Here is a 15,696-nt window from a genome sequence, read left to right as displayed (position 1 = left end):
GTATAATGTTGGTTACACGGGAGCATATACGACGACATGAAATCTGTGGATACGGTTCGTGGTAGACATTTGAGACCAGTAGCAAGCGTGCGTAGCTCTTCTCTGAAAGAATATCTCTTGTAATTACAACGAACATGTTGCATTGCACATTATTGTTCTTCTTTCAATCTGCGGCTTGCAGTAAATACGTAGTTTCAAAAGGCACCAGCGCAGGGCCAATCGTACTATGTGCCTCACTAGCGCGGACTTCCCGCCCGAACATCGACTTTGACATATTGAACATCCTCATCGCGAACGCCCGACGCTCGCCCCGAGCACAAGTCCCGCCCACGATGTCTTCACAACTACCGCTTCGGAGTATACGAATACCAGCGCTGCAACGGCAATGCCTCTTTCAACGCCACCAAATCCTCCTCCGCTCCGCCCAACCCGCCATAACCCATCCATCCTCCCGCCGTACTTTCTCCAGCACTCCCTCACGCCCACAAAAGCGTAGCCAATTCGGCCAGGACAAGGCGCAAACAAGATCTGCTGCTGAGGCCCAAGTTGCGCCTTCCCCGAAAGTCAACTTTGATCGTGCGCAACGGGATGCAGATGCCATGGCGGAGGATATTGGTATCTTGCAGAATACAATTGTCAGAGCATCCTTTAAGGACGTGTGGGAAGAGACAGGCCATGTTAGAGACGTCATGAGATATTACTGGAACATGGTCAAGCACAAGGGAACGGCTCTTTATTCGTAAGTTGGACTTTCTTTGGGTTGAATCCTGAGTGAGAACCTCAGCGAAGGGAATAGAGGGGCAACAGGTTCAAACTTAGTTGGGGAGCTGGACAGGAACTTTGACGTTGAGAGCTGACATGATTACCCAGACGATACTATTATCGCGCGTGCATTCAAAAATCCGGCTGGACAAAATACCTACCCGTCGATCCATTCAACAACACACAATACAAAGTCCTAGCGCAGAGACACTACAAGAAAATCCAGCAATGCTTTGCCAAGTACGTCTCTGCACTTTCGTTCCAGTCCCGATATGCCCCATTATATATACACGACGGACTAACAAACCCAACAGAGGCAACATAGGCCCCCTCGAGCAAATATGCCTACCTCCCCTCGTCAAGAAGCTCAAACAGCGTGTCGCCGCCCGCGGAGGCAAACTCAACATGTCCTGGCACCTCCACAAAGTCAAATCCATGCGCGTAGTCTCACACCGCGCCGCACCTCTGGGCGAAGAACAACCAGATTCAGCTTACAGACAAGTCGTTGTACGAATCGAATCCGTTCAGTCGCTCAAACGATCCGATTCTTCTTCTTCTTCTTCGTCTAAATCTGCAAAGTCATCCTCTTCGCCACGCGCTGTCGCTCCTCCTCTCCCCTGGGTCCCGGATGCCGTACGCCAACGAACTGAAAAGGCCCGCCAACGAATCCAGAAACTAGAGGATGAGGGCGAGAATGTGAACCAGATTGTCAAGAGCGGCGACAAGTATGCGGACAATGGAGTGCCCAAGACAGTGGTGGAGTATCTCGTATTGCAGAAGAGGGTTGTCAGAGGGATAGAGGAGGATTGGAAGGTTTGGGGCTTTGCCAAGGAGTCGACGCCGAGTGTGGTTGCGAGCGACGAGAAGTACTGGGCTAAGATGTTGGATACACAGCTTGGCCCTGCTTAATTTCGACACCTGGGGCGAGAGAGAGAACGAGAAACGAAAGAGAGACTCTGTAACCATATTTGTATATATGATGGAAGTGATGAGAGCGTGTGGTCGCGCTCCAGAAACTTCAGGTGTAATCATACGTGGTATGGAGACGTGACTTCGAAGTCACAAGTGTGAATAAACTTGACATCACGTTGTGTGTATCATACAGGAAAAGTGTTCACTAAAGAAGTGCGATGAATAGAGGATAGTCATGTCATTTGAGCTCTAGTTGCTAGTAGCAATAACGACAACCCAGGTACATGCAATCGTTCGGCGCCCAGCAGTCTACTGTCGCGCATATGCTCGATTCGACCTCGAAATCCATCCTTCTCTTCATACTTGAATCAGGGCGTATGACTCAAGCTTACGAAAAGCTGTGCCGCTTTAGCCGTGCTGCAGACGAAGGAAGCCGGCATATCGAAGAGACACAAGGCAGCAGTCATAGAAGACTAGAAACCGTGGACCTGATTTATTGTCAGTTGGTGTCTCGCTACGAAACTCATGCTACTGTGTGACTCACCTTGATCGTCTTAGCATCGAGACCGAGTCCCTCCTTCTTGTCGGTCAAGAAGTCCTGGACGTCTTTGCGCTGATCACCTTGGAGCTGGACGACTTCGCCCATCTCGGCGTCGCTTACGATGGTGCCATTACAGGCAAACTTCTTTTTGATCACTTTGAGGATCTTCTTCTGGTCAAACTTCTTAGGAAGACCTTGGACGGTCGTCAGGGTCTTGCGGCCATTGCGCTCTGTGTTGTGTTAGCCGGGGGATCTCTAGAAAATGTCACACGACACGCGTGAGCCCTTAAGGACATGCTGGCAAGTGCGCAAGTGGGTTGGGTGGGTGGTGAGGACTTTGCATCAGTGTGCAAGGGCGGTGAGGGACGTACGTTGGATACGAATATGAATGTAGTCCTGCTGAGTCTGCTTGACCTGGCCGGTATCTTCATCCGCTTCCGCGAACGGGTCTGCAAACACTTGGTCAGTAGCTGCCTCGCATGCGCTTCAGGTGTGACGTCTTACCGAAGGTCTTAAGGTTCTCGATGGACATACGACAGTCGGTGAGCGCGCGTGTAGGTGGGGGGTTGTTGGGGTGTGACTGCCGTGGGTAGCGGGCGAGTTACTTGCGTGTGCTGAGAGTGGAGTTTGGGTGGTTTGGTCGTGGTGGTGCACAAGTCGGGAGGCTGCAAGTGTGTGTTTGGAGGGTCGAGCAGGCTGAGAGAAAGAGGTGGGGAATGCGGCGGGAGAGGAAGGCGAGCCCCGCCGTGGTCTGTGCATGGCGAAGGGTGCTGGGTGGTGCTCGCCGTTTCAAAGCTGATCGGTATGGCGAGCATAAGGCGCGAATGAAAAGGGACGAGGATGACATGGTGACACATGGGGCGAGCAAGTGATATGGGCATTACGAGCTAACCGACAAGTATCGTCGCTTGCTCGGTGAGGATGTCGAATTATACAATTACATGGTACAGTGGCTACCTGACTACCAGCTACACACCATTTTCTCGCACGGCAGCCTACGATGGCGGAGCAGCAGGGAACGCTTCCGTTCCAGATGCTTGCCCAGGCCTGACTGGCGGGGGCGGAAGGAACATAGACGAGTAACTCTGTAGCACAGCATCAATAAGAGGAACCAGTCACAGTCAGAGTCAAGTCTGGGGGCCAAACTTACAACTAGAAGCGACATGACTGTATCTTGGTTAGCTTGATGATTAAGCATCAGGCAGTGGTAATACATACTGGACATGCCCACCTGGAAGTAGGCGGGTGTAGACGATGTTCTCTTCTGCTCGGGTGTCTCAGCGAGCCACGACTGGATAGCGAATACTACAGCAACCCTGCATCGAGTCAATAAGGGACGTGGCACAAGATGAGGGAACTTACCAGCCGATCATTCTGTGCAGCACGCGTGATGTCAGTTATTGATATTGGGCACGGCTAGACACGTATCTGGGTAGTGCCTACTTGTTTCGCGTGAAGATCTGGGACACGATATCAGCCGTGTAACGTGGGATTGGGACAGCGGAGGGCACTCACGGCAGCCATGGGCAGTGTGCTCGAGAGCGTGCTCGCCATGTCGTTGTCATCCTTGCCCTTCTCTGGCTCGGCGTAGGGCACGACTGCAGGTGAAAGCGCGTTAGACACGTGACTAGAGGCATTGCAGGTGGAAGGTTAAACCGTTGGAACCCCTATGACGGACGTGTCTTGCGGGAAAGTTCCGCGGCATCACGTACTGAGGTCGGCGCGGCGCATGTCCTTCTTGGAAGCCATCGTGGAGCTGGTGGTCGGGCGGTGTGTCGTCGGTGGCCGAGATATCTACCGTAGGCTGGCGGAGTGGAGATTGATGGAGTGATCTTTGTTGCAGCGTGAGGCGTGAGCGGCGGCTGGCTCTCTGTGGTACCGGTCCGGGATGTCGTTGGCCCCGTCTTAGTGTGGAACCCATGTCGCTCTGTCGTATTACCGGGTGATCGTCTCCGCTGTTCGCAATCCAAGATAACCTCAGACCTCACGTCAATCCCTCTGCGTCGGCCCCCATTGTCCTCATCCGAGCAACACATTAGTCCCTCCCTTCCATCCCCGAGTGTGTTGCTCGCACATGCTGCCGCCCCAACATCGGCGCCTCCTGACCTCGCCCAGCCCTCGCTCGCTCCCTTGGCCCAACAACTGCATGCGCCTGATACAACGATGAAGTCGCTGTGTGTGCGATGACTTCTCGACCTGGCCCGGGGATTCACGAATCTCTACAGAATCGTGGCAGCGCCCTGCCTCCTCGGTCCCAGCTGCAGCGCCGGCCCTCGAAGCCTGCCCATACGCTCCTTCAGCCGGACTGCATCGATCCGGCCCTAGAGGACGAACGCCCCCCATCTGTACACAGCGCTGCCCACGATGCCGCGAGACCTCCACCGCGAGGACGTCCGCCGCTCTTCTACACCACCATCCCCCCGATCCACCCCGTCGAGCTGCCCCTACACTCCTTCCCGTATCAGCCGACCGCGAACCTGCCCCAGCCCCCACGCCCGGGCTCCCTGCACCTGAGAGATGCTCCGCACCAGCGTCGCATACTGCCCGGTGGCACAGGAGTCAAAGACGCGCCCAAACCCGGTGGCCCTGAAGCTGTCGTTCCACCCGTCCATTTTCCCGGTGGGAAGGCCGCCGATCTGTTTCCATGGACCGGCAACAATCCCGAGGACAACCTGTCTGAAGCGCTAATCAAGGCAGGCGTCAGTAACAAGCCGCAGATTATGAATGAGTCCAACACTGCCCGCCCCTCGCTCATCAACAACCTCAAGAACAAGTCTGGGCTCAGCACGCTATCGACCCTGTTCGTCGCTGTACTAGAGAAGAGACAACAGACCGGTCGCCTGCAAACCCCCAATACCTTCAAGCCCCCACCACGATTGACGCTGAGAGACTCGACCCGCGAGCAGTGGCTGCACGACCTGGCAAATCCAACGACAGGCCTCCGCCGACTCAGCCGCACCATCCCCCACGGACTCACAGGCAAAGTGCTGCTGGAACAATGTCTCAACAAGAACATCCCCCTTCCGAGAGCCCTGTGGTTGGCCAAGTGCGTGGGTATCAACGAACTGCGCGCCCACAAGAGAAAGGGCCAGGCCGGCACTGTGACATGGGGCCGAGGCTGGACCAGTTCGGTCGAGCAGTTTATAGACGGTGTCATTGGCAGTATTGGGCAGGGTGACTGGAAACCTCGAATCACGTATGCCCTCCAGCTTGCGACCCACCTCTACAAAGAGCACCTCCTCGACGATGACCACTTCCTGGATTGGATAGTCAATGGCCTGGACACATGTCCCTCCGAACGCCTGTTTATCTGGCTGCTGGTTGTGTCCATCTCTCACTACTGGACGGCCGTAACCTGCTGTCGACGCCGCGGCAAATCTCTTGCTGAGTCACTGCTCAATCAGCTTGATAAGATCTATCGACTTGAGGATCTGAGGCCTTACTTGGCCGTCTTACAATATCTAGAGAACACTGTCATTCGACTGCTCGCGACACGACCTGCCTGTCTGCTGCTTCCGACTGCATGGGCCAGATATGGCCCCCTTCTGCAGAAACTTGCCGACAGGAAGAACCATGCACATGTAACGCAAGCCGTCCGGAGGCTCGAGCTGAGAAATGCTAGGCTCCTGCAATCCCCAAAGAAAGCTCCCTCCGCCTCGCAGACACCGGCTGGCCGCGTCTACCGGATACTGGACTCTGTAGACTACAGCAAGCCAGTGCGCATCGAGGACCTGTCGTGTGATTGTATGGAGATCGTCGCCGACGCTCCACGGTTGATCAGCATGCTTCTTCAGTGGGCATGTACGTGTTACCGAGATGGAGCGCACAGGATCTATCTGGCGACCCGACTACTCCGCAGGTGGAACCATCTTGGCGCAGATGTGTACGACGGGATCGTTTCGTATCTTCGTGACATGGCCTGGGTGGCTACCGGCGACCCGAATATTCTCTTTAGAATCGTTGCCGAGTTGGTTCGCTCAAAGACATTCGCTACTGGACGTTATCTACAGTGGCTCATTGCTACAGGGTCTACCGGACACAGCACGGATCTATCTTCACCACATTCCTGGCCGTTGCGCCTGGTCACTGAAATACCCCTCAGTGGACTAACAGACCAAATCCGTACGTTACGAAATACACTCCTACGTGGAACTATGCATTCAGCCGAGCTAGAGCAAAGAGCACTTAGCTACGCTGAGCACATAATATCCCAGACGTTACCTACCTTGTTCGGTATCTACACCGACACAGCTAAGCCGAACGACGTAGAGCTAGACAAGCTTAGTTCGACAGTAAAGCTTGAGCTGGGTATCTGGTTACGTCAACACGTCGCTCAGTATGCTGAGGTCAGCACGCAGTAAGTTCTTTCAGCACACTGGCCGCGACTCCGCTTACATTGTATAGCATACCTACCAAGGACTCGTCTGTCGAAGAAACCGCTGCGGTATCTCTATTGTCGCCATGGGACTTCCACATTGTAAGATCCTATCTTGAGCGCTTTGGAGACCTTGCTATACTTGCGGACATTGTCGGCGTGGCAACTACATCTTTGGACCCTAGTGTCCTTGCTTCTGCTGCGGATACGATTAATTACCATGCCAAAGCATTTCGTGCTATAGGTGCTTTTGACCCTTTGTTTAGTAGGATCGCAACGAGATATGCTGCCCTGCGAACGGTCCGATTACCCGATCGAGAACTATTGCTCAGTCTTGCCAGTCTGGCTCGTACGGCGCATGCTGATGGCCAACTTCCACAGTTTCTCAACTATGATCTGAGTCAACTGAACCAGCGAAACTCACTTATGGCCTGTTCGCCAGCCTCTGATAACATGGGTGAGGTCATGCAAACAGGATCATCTTCGGATGACGATATTGAGCGCGTTCTTTCGAGTGGTACCAACATGGATCAGCAAATGATGGGACGAGTGCTTCGCAAGATTGTTAGTAACCTAGAAGAACATCTAGCCAAGGGCTCGTTCCATTTGAACAGCCACCATGCCTGGTTCCATCGGCTACGCTGCTTCGACGAACCGACCTTCGACATGGTCGTGAACGAATGGCTGATCTTAAGCCTGATGGCTCAAAGGACTGACACGCTGCGGGTAGCCTTGCCCACTCTTGTTGGTTCCGGCTGTGTTCCTTTGACATCTTTCTTGGACACTCTTCGAGCTTGTATCGCTAAGTTCAAGACTAATCCTTCTGAAGGTGGTTTCCAGAGTGCCCTCAAGGGCATGCTGATTACTTTGCCTTCTGATACACTGGTTCAGTCTTGCTCGCCACAAGATGCATATCGATATCGCCTGGAGCAACGAAAGCTCTGCCTAGAAACTGAAGGTCGCTTTACGCAATGTATTGGTGAGGTAATTGGGCTTGGCTCCATGATTCCATCTCAGAAGACCCAAGCGCAGCTTTCAGACTTTCTGCGTAGCAAGCCAATGCTGCATGTCCTGAAACATCGCCTCGTTAGCGATCCGGGATGCTTGTCCAAGTTGAATAAGGAGGGTTCAAGTCATTACTTCAAGCCATCACTAGATAACCTCCTGGATCCCAGAGGCCACATGAAACTACCGGAGAAGAGCCCTGGACAGCAAGTACTCGCAGTTTTTGCACTTGCGAGCGAGTTGTCGTTGCCGATCTGCCAAGCGACCATCGAGCAGCTGTTCTCGTCAAGCGCAGCCTCGTTGGGAGACTCTGGTGAGGCACTCTCTGCGTCTCTCTTGAGCGCTATCAAGACAGCGGTAGAAGAGGATCAACCTTCAGGATTAGAGCTTCTCGCAAGCTTGGATACTGCTCTCACTGACCAGATTCGACAACATGCTGAACGCGAGATCATCAATGCCTCTGCCTTCTTGTGCATGTCACCTGCAATCAAAGCAGAAGAGGCTGAAAAGGTCTCGCCAGCATTAGTTCAAAAATATCTTACGGTTATTGACCTGACTTCAAGTAAGCGCTCGGAGACCACGGAACAGACAGCTCTGCTTCAAGCTTTGATCGAGAGATTCAAAGGCATAAGCCAGGCTCTTGAAGACAGCAGACTCTCGGTTCTAGAGGTATATTCTTGGTTGAATGCCCTCCTCCGTCTGGTAGTGTCTCACGCATCGGCCATGCTGAGCGACGCGACCCATCCACACCAGACCGCTATAATGAGTGCCATGGCTGCTCTACTCATTCATCCGTCTCTGGAACTATACCCTACAATCACTGAGCATGTCTTCGATGTTACAGTATTCCTCTCGGACTATATCTCGGATGACGTTCGGTTCCACGTTACCCGGTTGGAAGGTGCCAGGCTTGCAAGCGATGCACGCTGTGTCTTCATCCTAGGAGTGACAGCGCCAGTCGACGGCTGGCTTGTTCTGGCCAAGCCAGTCAACACCCCCCTGAACCAAGCGTCATCGCAACCACCGACGCCAACACCTCTTCAAAATCAGCAATCGCCATATCAGAGCCCACAGGTACCCGCCAATAGTTCTGCAACGCCACAGCAACGCTACTTTCAGCAGCAACAACAGCAAAGACAGCAGCAAATGCAGGCAGCTCAACAAGCGCAGCAGATGCGCGCACAGCAGCAGCAGCAGCAATACCACCAGCATCCGCAGAACAAGATGCTGCCTGCTCAGCTTCAACGAACACCGTCGGGCCAAGCCTCTCCTTCTCCACTCCAGCAAATGTCGCAAATGCAGCAGATGCAGCAAATGCAACAGCGCGCCATGCAACCCTCGCCTGTCTACTCGCAGCGTTCGACTCCTGCAGCGAGTCAGAGCCAAACCAGTAGCCAAGGCCAGACAGGTACGCAGGCGCCAGGCAAGCTGCAAATCAGGCAAGACAGGGAGATTCGGCACTACCCGTTCGTGCAGCCGAGGTGGGAGATTCTAGCTGAGTCTTCTGGAAACCCGAACGGCAATGAGACTGCAATCAACTTGAGTCTCTTTGGTGCGCGGAAGGTATGAGTCTACATGCGTTGTACTACTTCTATTTCGCATTCACATCCACCAGTTTTGCGAACCACCTTCGTTTCGTTTATGTATTTTCTTCCACTCGTTATCTCATATGTTTTGGGTCCCACATAAGCTTCTATTCCTATTCTAAAGCATGAAGCGAGGCGTTTTCCCGGGTTACTGCTATGATCTGTTCATGACATTGCATCACACCGGAGTTTCTAGTGGGAAGGGTTTATCTGCATATAGCGTTATGGGACTACATAGGGTATTGTTTGGAATTTGCATTGCTGTGAGATACACACAGCATGGCGTTAAGAACGGAAACGCGATACGCTGGGATTTGTGCTTAGCCTGAATGTGTCGTTGAGAAGGCTAGAATGAGGTATATAGATTAACTGAATGAAGAAATACTTTGATGATTGGTCTTCATGCAGCATATGTTGGAAGTGACTTCGATGGTACTTGGATATGCCTTATCTTCAAGTCTGGCATTACCAAGGCTTCATACCAGCTACGACTTACGCATCGTATTCTTCAACCCTCCCATCCTCAGCACAATCTTACGCACTCTTGCCTGTAAGCTTCTCACAAGCCTCCCTGTACTTCGCGGCTGTCTTCTCCACAATTTCCGCCGGCACTGCGACTCCCTCCTTGCCCTTCAGCCCGTTACTTGTCAGCCAGTCCCTGAGGAACTGCTTATCATAGCTAGGTTGCGCCTTTCCCAAATTCTTCTCCCATGACTCCTTTGGCCAAAACCTTGAGCTATCCGGTGTCAAAACCTCATCAACGAGCACCACTTCACCCTTCTCATCAACTCCAAACTCGAACTTGGTGTCAGCGAGAATAATACCAACCTCCTCTGCGCGGTCCGCAGCAGCACTGTAGATAGCCAGTGAAAGCTCCTCCACGCGCTTCGCAATCTTCTCATCACCAATCAGACGTCTAGCTTCCTCGGGGCTGATATTCTCGTCTTTGCCGCCTACTTCCGCCTTGGTGCTCGGTGTCCACAATGGTTGTGGTAGCTTCTGGCCTTCAATCAATCCCTTGGGCATACTAATTCCGTTGACGGTTCCGGACTTGGTGTACTCGGACCAGCCTGATCCGGTGATGTAGCCGCGGACTATAGATTCAATGGGCAGGATGCGCAGACGACGAACTTGCATGCTGCGGTCCTTAAGGGAAGTTTGATCCTGGATGGCGGCTGGGAGGTCTTGGGAAAGGAAATGGGTTTTGAGGCCGGGAACTTTAGTGGGGAGGTAGTGGAACCAGTAGATTGACATGGCAGTTAGAAGAGCGCCTTTTCCTGGGATACCCTGGCATTTTTATCAAAGGGAGTTCTAATTCAGTGATTATGCTACTTACATTCTCCATGATGACGTCGTATGCTGATATACGGTCGCTGGCGACGAACAACAGTGTGTCATCGTCAATTGCGTACAGGTCGCGCACTTTTCCAGAGGCGACCTTAGGCAACTTGCCTTGAATGTCAATGTTGGTAATTGCTTGAGTCGACATCTTGTTCCAGTGAGTTAATTTTCTGGAGTTGATGTTGGTGGAATGACTGTGTTTGGTGGAGATTTATGCATGCGCCCGTGTCGAGTATTTTATGCCCTGTAGCGGGGCCGCTGTGGCTTTCACGGGGAAAGTGTGGCGGTGCGGAGTTCGCGTCGTCAAGGGTGCACGCGACCTTGGCCTACAAGTAGTCCTGAACAACACAGTACCGATCGCGAAGTTACATGACATGAACGCAGGAAAGACCTGAGTCAAATAAAGTAACCTTCGACTCGCACTCTATCCAAGGGCTTGCTGCTCCTGCCTGGCCAGCCACATGCGTACATCAGTTCACGCCTTACTTCATTCGACAGCCTAGTCGCAGCACCACACCTCCGTTAGCCATCTCTCCATCAAACTACACCTTCGTATCTACGTCAGATCATCTCTAAATGTCTTCAGTCCAGTTCACAGCACTGATACGTCTACCGTTCATCCGCGGTGACTTTGAGGATCCTCCACAGGTAAAGTGACCTATGTCTGCGTCTTGGGCGTTCATCTGACCATTGCTCAGGCACAATGGGATGCCGAGAGGGACCGCCAATTGTGGAAGGTTATATCAAAGTCCTCAAAGACTAGTGATTTGAACTGTAAGCTTTCTTCCATGTAACGCGATGTCAATGGTACTGACATGTTATAGGGGTCGAGCTGTATGTACATGCGATCCAGCCATGTATCAGCCTTGCTGACCATAACAGAGCCGACAAGTTTCAAGTTCCTCCGACCTTTCTTCTTCAGCAAGCAGCATGGTTGTACGAGCGGCATCTCGATCATGTTCGCAATCAGATGAAGAAGGTCAGCATCTCGAACGCTGTTCCATCATCATCGCCGACGGGTGGAAGCACTATGACTGGTGTTGGTGGTGTTGCGATGCGGAGGGGTGGCAGTGCCGGATCTGGAGGTAGGAGAAGTGTTCACTATTGTTTGGTATTGCTAACAAAGAGTAGCTGGTAGAACCACGTCTGCATTGGCTGGACGATCGAAGGACAGTCCAAGTCTACGTGGTGCAGAGGTAACGACGCCAGGTGAGTACTTCAACGAACAAGGTAGATTCTATGGTAAGTGCATCTTCTGACATTGTCTAGCGCCTCCCCTCTCCAGGACGCCATCTACGACCACAATAACCCAATCTCGAGCAGATACTCAGGCACCAGCTCGAACTCTGTCAACACGCTCCACCCGACGCCCCAACTTGACCAGTCGGAAGTCTGATGATCGCGCAAATCCCCCAACTGCACCACCCAGCTATCGTAATGACGAAGCTGCTTCTCCAGAGATCCCTGATTCCTCGTCTTCGAGCTCATCATCGCTGTCGGATACTGATCATCCAGCCCATCGAAGCCAGCTATTTAAGCGCCCTCCACGTTTTCAACAAAAGAAACCTCGAGAACTTTCCACGTTCGAGGAAGGTGATGGAACTCAAGAGACTGACGATTTGGGCTCACATGAGACAAGTCTACCCTTTGCGACGGCAGCTAGACCACGAGCCAGCAACAGCAAGTATGCATCAGATGCGCGTTTTAGTACCGGTAGTAAGCCCGGGCAAAACGTGTTCCAGGCTGACCGCACGAGAAATGCTCCGGCACCAAGACCAAAGTCTATCGACGTGCAGTCACTTGCGACCACCGAGACTGCGTCGTCAATGACTAGCTCTGGTGGACCTCCATCAGCAGCAAAAAGCCCTATGAGTCCGGCTTCGGATCATCGTGCAGCACTAGGCCGACTCGGCAGTCCACGGCGCGGAGGACCTCGATCCAGGATTGAAGGCAGCGAAGGCACACCTAGTATGGGCAGCAGCTTCAGCGATATCGATGGTGAGTCAAAGTTTTGCCCTCCTTTAGAATAATACGTTTACTTACATTGGACAGATGCGGGCATCAGCCAATCAGCCCTAGAGGAAGCGCTGTTGAGTAACATGCAACATGGGAGAATGAGTACGCTTAGTCGCATGTCGAAGTGGTAGAAGTATTGAAGAGTATAGAAAGCAGTGTCTCGGTGTTTGGATAGACTCCCGTCTATTACTATCAAGACTCTTATTGTGAGCCACTCCCAAGAAGTGTATTGTGCAAGGCTGCAGCCTTGGCACTAGTCCATTGATCTAGACTACAACTCAAACTCCACTTCAGTACCATTACTCAAACTCCAAACTGAAATTAAATCAAATAGCACCGGTTTTACATGGAATGACTTTTTACCCTCCGAAAGTCGTCGCAATGCCACTACCACCCGTCATTTTCATAACAGACCACACCACGCTACCCCCAACAGCCACCCGGTACATTTGCGGTAATAACGACATCGTCTTCCCAACCGCTTACAAGCAGACCAAGTCCCTTCTTTCCCATCCGACCTGCCCGCATCGCCGTAGGCCAGACACCTGGCCCTGTCACCCCTGCGAATTCACCTTTACAACGAAGTACTGGTCTTGCGCCGCGACCCTCCTCGACTACTTTGCCGATTTCTACCCCACAGACACCCCGCTTATGCAGTCGATATGGTTTTACCTCCTGGATATCTGGCAGGAAAACGCATCACACCTTCCTTACGAAGCGGTGCTAGAAGAAGTCGAGGCAGCTGGAGCTCTTGGGGGAGTGGTTCGTGGCGCAAACCATGCTAGGGCATTCGAGAAGAGCGTTAGAGATACGATTTCTCTATTCGAGGTTACGATCTGGGGACGGAGGGAGTCCACGGGTGATCAGGTCATTTACGACCCCAGGGGTGAGGCGTGGTGTCCTGTGGGCGAGTATGAGACGGGGCCTTGGGTTAGTGGGCTGAAGCCCTGGGCACAGTTCTTAGGGGATGGAAGCGTAGGCGTTGCGCCGCCGTCCAATGGTCGTGTAGAGGTTACGAATGAGGAAGAGGATGATGGAAATGGCACTAGGGGTGTGTCGAAACAAAGGACAACAACAAGATACATTCCCCTCCCAGCTCTCGGTCTCATACAATCTCATACCGAACGCGCCCGCGATTTAGCCGTACAACTCTTCAACAAACAAGACCCCGATGTCCTTACCCCTTCTCTCACGGAATTCGACGCGCACAATCTACCGATGCCTGTCTCACGCAACGAATCTCATTCGTACATCTCGAAGATTACGGGCCTGGAAACAAGTTATACCTTGTCGAATGGCGTCCCGCCTGTAATGAGATATGAGGGGCTGGGTGATCCACAGATGGTGCTGAAAGGGGTGACGGATTGGAATTTACTAGATGAGTGCGTGGCAAGTTGTAGAGGAGTGGACGCTTACGTGCTGTTTAGTGGTGGTAGTTGGAATGATGATATGGAGGATGGTGATGAGGAAGACGAAGAAGGTGGGTTTGACATGTGGACCTTGATTGAGATAGGGACATCGGAAGAGGGTAGTAAAGCGTTGGATTTGGGGGACATGTTTGACACATGGTGTGGAGTTGACGAGATCTGATGTGTGTCAGAACGCAGCCCTGCACTATTACGCTATGCAACCAAAAAGGCACGTATGATCAGCGAAGTACTGATCATGGTGCAGGATAGTATGTAACGTCAGCCAGGCCTGACGCTGTATGCTGATACAACAATAGACAAGTAGAGAGTTCTTCGGCGTAGCTTCTTGCAGTACTTAGGCGTAGCCCCTTACACAACCTTTAAAATCGAAATACTATATCTAAGCAGATGAGTAATCTAAGACAAAGTAATGCATATAGCTTAAACTCAGCAGTAGTACTTTACTGACTAGCACCGAAAGCTCTTAGCAATCCTATAATCTTTTTGCTCGTTTCCAGAGAGTCCTCTAGTGCTCCCCATGCCGTATGATGCGTCAATACAGTTTTCTTTGCTACAAGATTGTCAGACAGTTTTTTCGCTAGGCCTCCTTTTATATACTTACAAGTAAAAATCGCAGTGAAGGCAAATGCCATTCATTCTCATAGTGTAGGTTGATTGATCATTTGGACTCTCTCCAGCTTTTCTAAAATTTTGGCACTGTTTGCCACCATTGATAGCACCTGCAGTGCCAGGTCCGAGGTGATTATCATACAAGTCACCACAATGGCCGCGCACTTGAAGAGCTGCAGGGACTGCGACAGCAGACATGACGGATGCCAGGACCGCGAAGCCGAAGACAGAAGAGAAGTACATTTTAATGACAGTAAGACTGTAGCTTGTATGTGGAGGACCGTGGAGTGTGAAAGAGTTGTGAGTATGCGAAGCAAACAGAGAACTGGGTAGACTTAATACGTGCAACATAGGTATTTGCACGTGTTAGAGCGGACAACACTAAGACGACAAAGAATCATGTTATTCGTGGTCATTATGCGAGACACAACATTGTTTTGACACAAAGCTTATCATGCTAGCATTGTGGCAGCCAAACATCGTGACTGCAGAACATGCTGATGCTCATTTACCCTGTTGTTCGAAGATTTCGTTGTCTAAACATCGTCTCCACAGCGTGTTATTCGCCACATTGTGGTTGTACATCACAATGATCATGCTATATGCATCGAACACGCTGTTTACTGCTCATGTAGATATCGCTCGATCAACTTTCACCCCAGCCTCAAGTATCCACAGCATGTCAAATTTGAATATAGTGACGCAACTCTCAATACACTCTATCTTGGTGCCTCCTGATTGAGTAGGTACTCAACTAGACCTAAGATGGTGAGTTGATCTCATGCAAGAATCCTTCCCACAATACATAATTTGATGCTAAGCTACTCGAAAAGCCACGAAAAGAAGATTGCCTCTAATCACAAGGATGAGTATGTCATGAGGCATCTGATCTTAGATTAGTGCTGCGTGACAAGTGGATAGCACGGTAGAAAGGATTGCGGTACAGTAGGAACATTGCATGTTTAATCATATCTTATTTAGAGACGTTACCATGTCTGTGCATTTGTAGGCGCATGAGATATTTTTCTATGTACCCTGAGCAATTTAAGAGATAGTCATTGGAACGCTCTTTGTATGTCAAGTTACATTGGCTATATGGCATATGTACATTGATAGCAT

At 51.6% G+C, this 15,696-nt stretch overlaps 8 protein-coding genes across 8 annotated transcripts; 4 read left to right on the top strand and 4 right to left on the bottom strand.

Annotated features, from left to right (window-relative positions):
- Positions 1-332: 332 nt before the first annotated feature.
- Positions 333-1,671, top strand: AA0111_g6943 (hypothetical protein; the record flags this gene model as incomplete). The annotated part of the gene is made up of 3 exons (XM_028653221.1): positions 333-739; positions 871-1,002; positions 1,077-1,671. 3 exons carry the CDS (start codon positions 333-335, stop codon positions 1,669-1,671), a joined length of 1,134 nt encoding a protein of 377 aa, XP_028505582.1.
- A 476-nt stretch (positions 1,672-2,147) lies between these two features.
- Positions 2,148-2,747, bottom strand: AA0111_g6942 (hypothetical protein; the record flags this gene model as incomplete). Its single annotated transcript, XM_028653220.1, has 4 exons — positions 2,148-2,162; positions 2,219-2,445; positions 2,587-2,664; positions 2,720-2,747. The coding sequence occupies 4 exons, from the start codon at positions 2,745-2,747 to the stop codon at positions 2,148-2,150; spliced, it is 348 nt and encodes a 115-aa protein (XP_028505583.1).
- A 463-nt stretch (positions 2,748-3,210) lies between these two features.
- Positions 3,211-3,964, bottom strand: AA0111_g6941 (hypothetical protein; the record flags this gene model as incomplete). Its single annotated transcript, XM_028653219.1, has 7 exons — positions 3,211-3,300; positions 3,366-3,382; positions 3,434-3,531; positions 3,578-3,589; positions 3,659-3,675; positions 3,731-3,813; positions 3,928-3,964. 7 exons carry the CDS (start codon positions 3,962-3,964, stop codon positions 3,211-3,213), a joined length of 354 nt encoding a protein of 117 aa, XP_028505580.1.
- Positions 3,965-4,398: 434 nt separating this feature from the next.
- On the top strand, positions 4,399-9,164 carry AA0111_g6940 (Mediator of RNA polymerase II transcription subunit 12; the record flags this gene model as incomplete). The annotated part of the gene is made up of 2 exons (XM_028653218.1): positions 4,399-6,572; positions 6,620-9,164. The coding sequence occupies 2 exons, from the start codon at positions 4,399-4,401 to the stop codon at positions 9,162-9,164; spliced, it is 4,719 nt and encodes a 1,572-aa protein (XP_028505581.1).
- Positions 9,165-9,715: 551 nt separating this feature from the next.
- On the bottom strand, positions 9,716-10,670 carry AA0111_g6939 (Phosphoribosylaminoimidazole-succinocarboxamide synthase; the record flags this gene model as incomplete). Its single annotated transcript, XM_028653216.1, has 2 exons — positions 9,716-10,468; positions 10,518-10,670. The coding sequence occupies 2 exons, from the start codon at positions 10,668-10,670 to the stop codon at positions 9,716-9,718; spliced, it is 906 nt and encodes a 301-aa protein (XP_028505373.1).
- Positions 10,671-11,098: 428 nt separating this feature from the next.
- AA0111_g6938 (hypothetical protein) lies at positions 11,099-12,669 on the top strand (the record flags this gene model as incomplete). The annotated part of the gene is made up of 7 exons (XM_028653215.1): positions 11,099-11,170; positions 11,221-11,296; positions 11,347-11,356; positions 11,405-11,607; positions 11,654-11,731; positions 11,792-12,520; positions 12,575-12,669. 7 exons carry the CDS (start codon positions 11,099-11,101, stop codon positions 12,667-12,669), a joined length of 1,263 nt encoding a protein of 420 aa, XP_028505372.1.
- A 250-nt stretch (positions 12,670-12,919) lies between these two features.
- AA0111_g6937 (hypothetical protein) lies at positions 12,920-14,128 on the top strand (the record flags this gene model as incomplete). Its single annotated transcript, XM_028653214.1, has 1 exon — positions 12,920-14,128. One exon carries the CDS (start codon positions 12,920-12,922, stop codon positions 14,126-14,128), a length of 1,209 nt encoding a protein of 402 aa, XP_028505377.1.
- A 287-nt stretch (positions 14,129-14,415) lies between these two features.
- On the bottom strand, positions 14,416-14,820 carry AA0111_g6936 (hypothetical protein; the record flags this gene model as incomplete). Its single annotated transcript, XM_028653213.1, has 2 exons — positions 14,416-14,518; positions 14,570-14,820. The coding sequence occupies 2 exons, from the start codon at positions 14,818-14,820 to the stop codon at positions 14,416-14,418; spliced, it is 354 nt and encodes a 117-aa protein (XP_028505376.1).
- Between the last annotated feature and the right edge of the window lie 876 nt (positions 14,821-15,696).

This window comes from Alternaria arborescens, assembly GCF_004154835.1.
Source record: "Alternaria arborescens strain FERA 675 chromosome Unknown contig_15, whole genome shotgun sequence".
NCBI lineage: Eukaryota > Fungi > Ascomycota > Dothideomycetes > Pleosporales > Pleosporaceae > Alternaria > Alternaria arborescens.
Note: the sequence above shows the minus strand (reverse complement) of the source record. Positions and strands in the feature narration are given on the sequence as shown.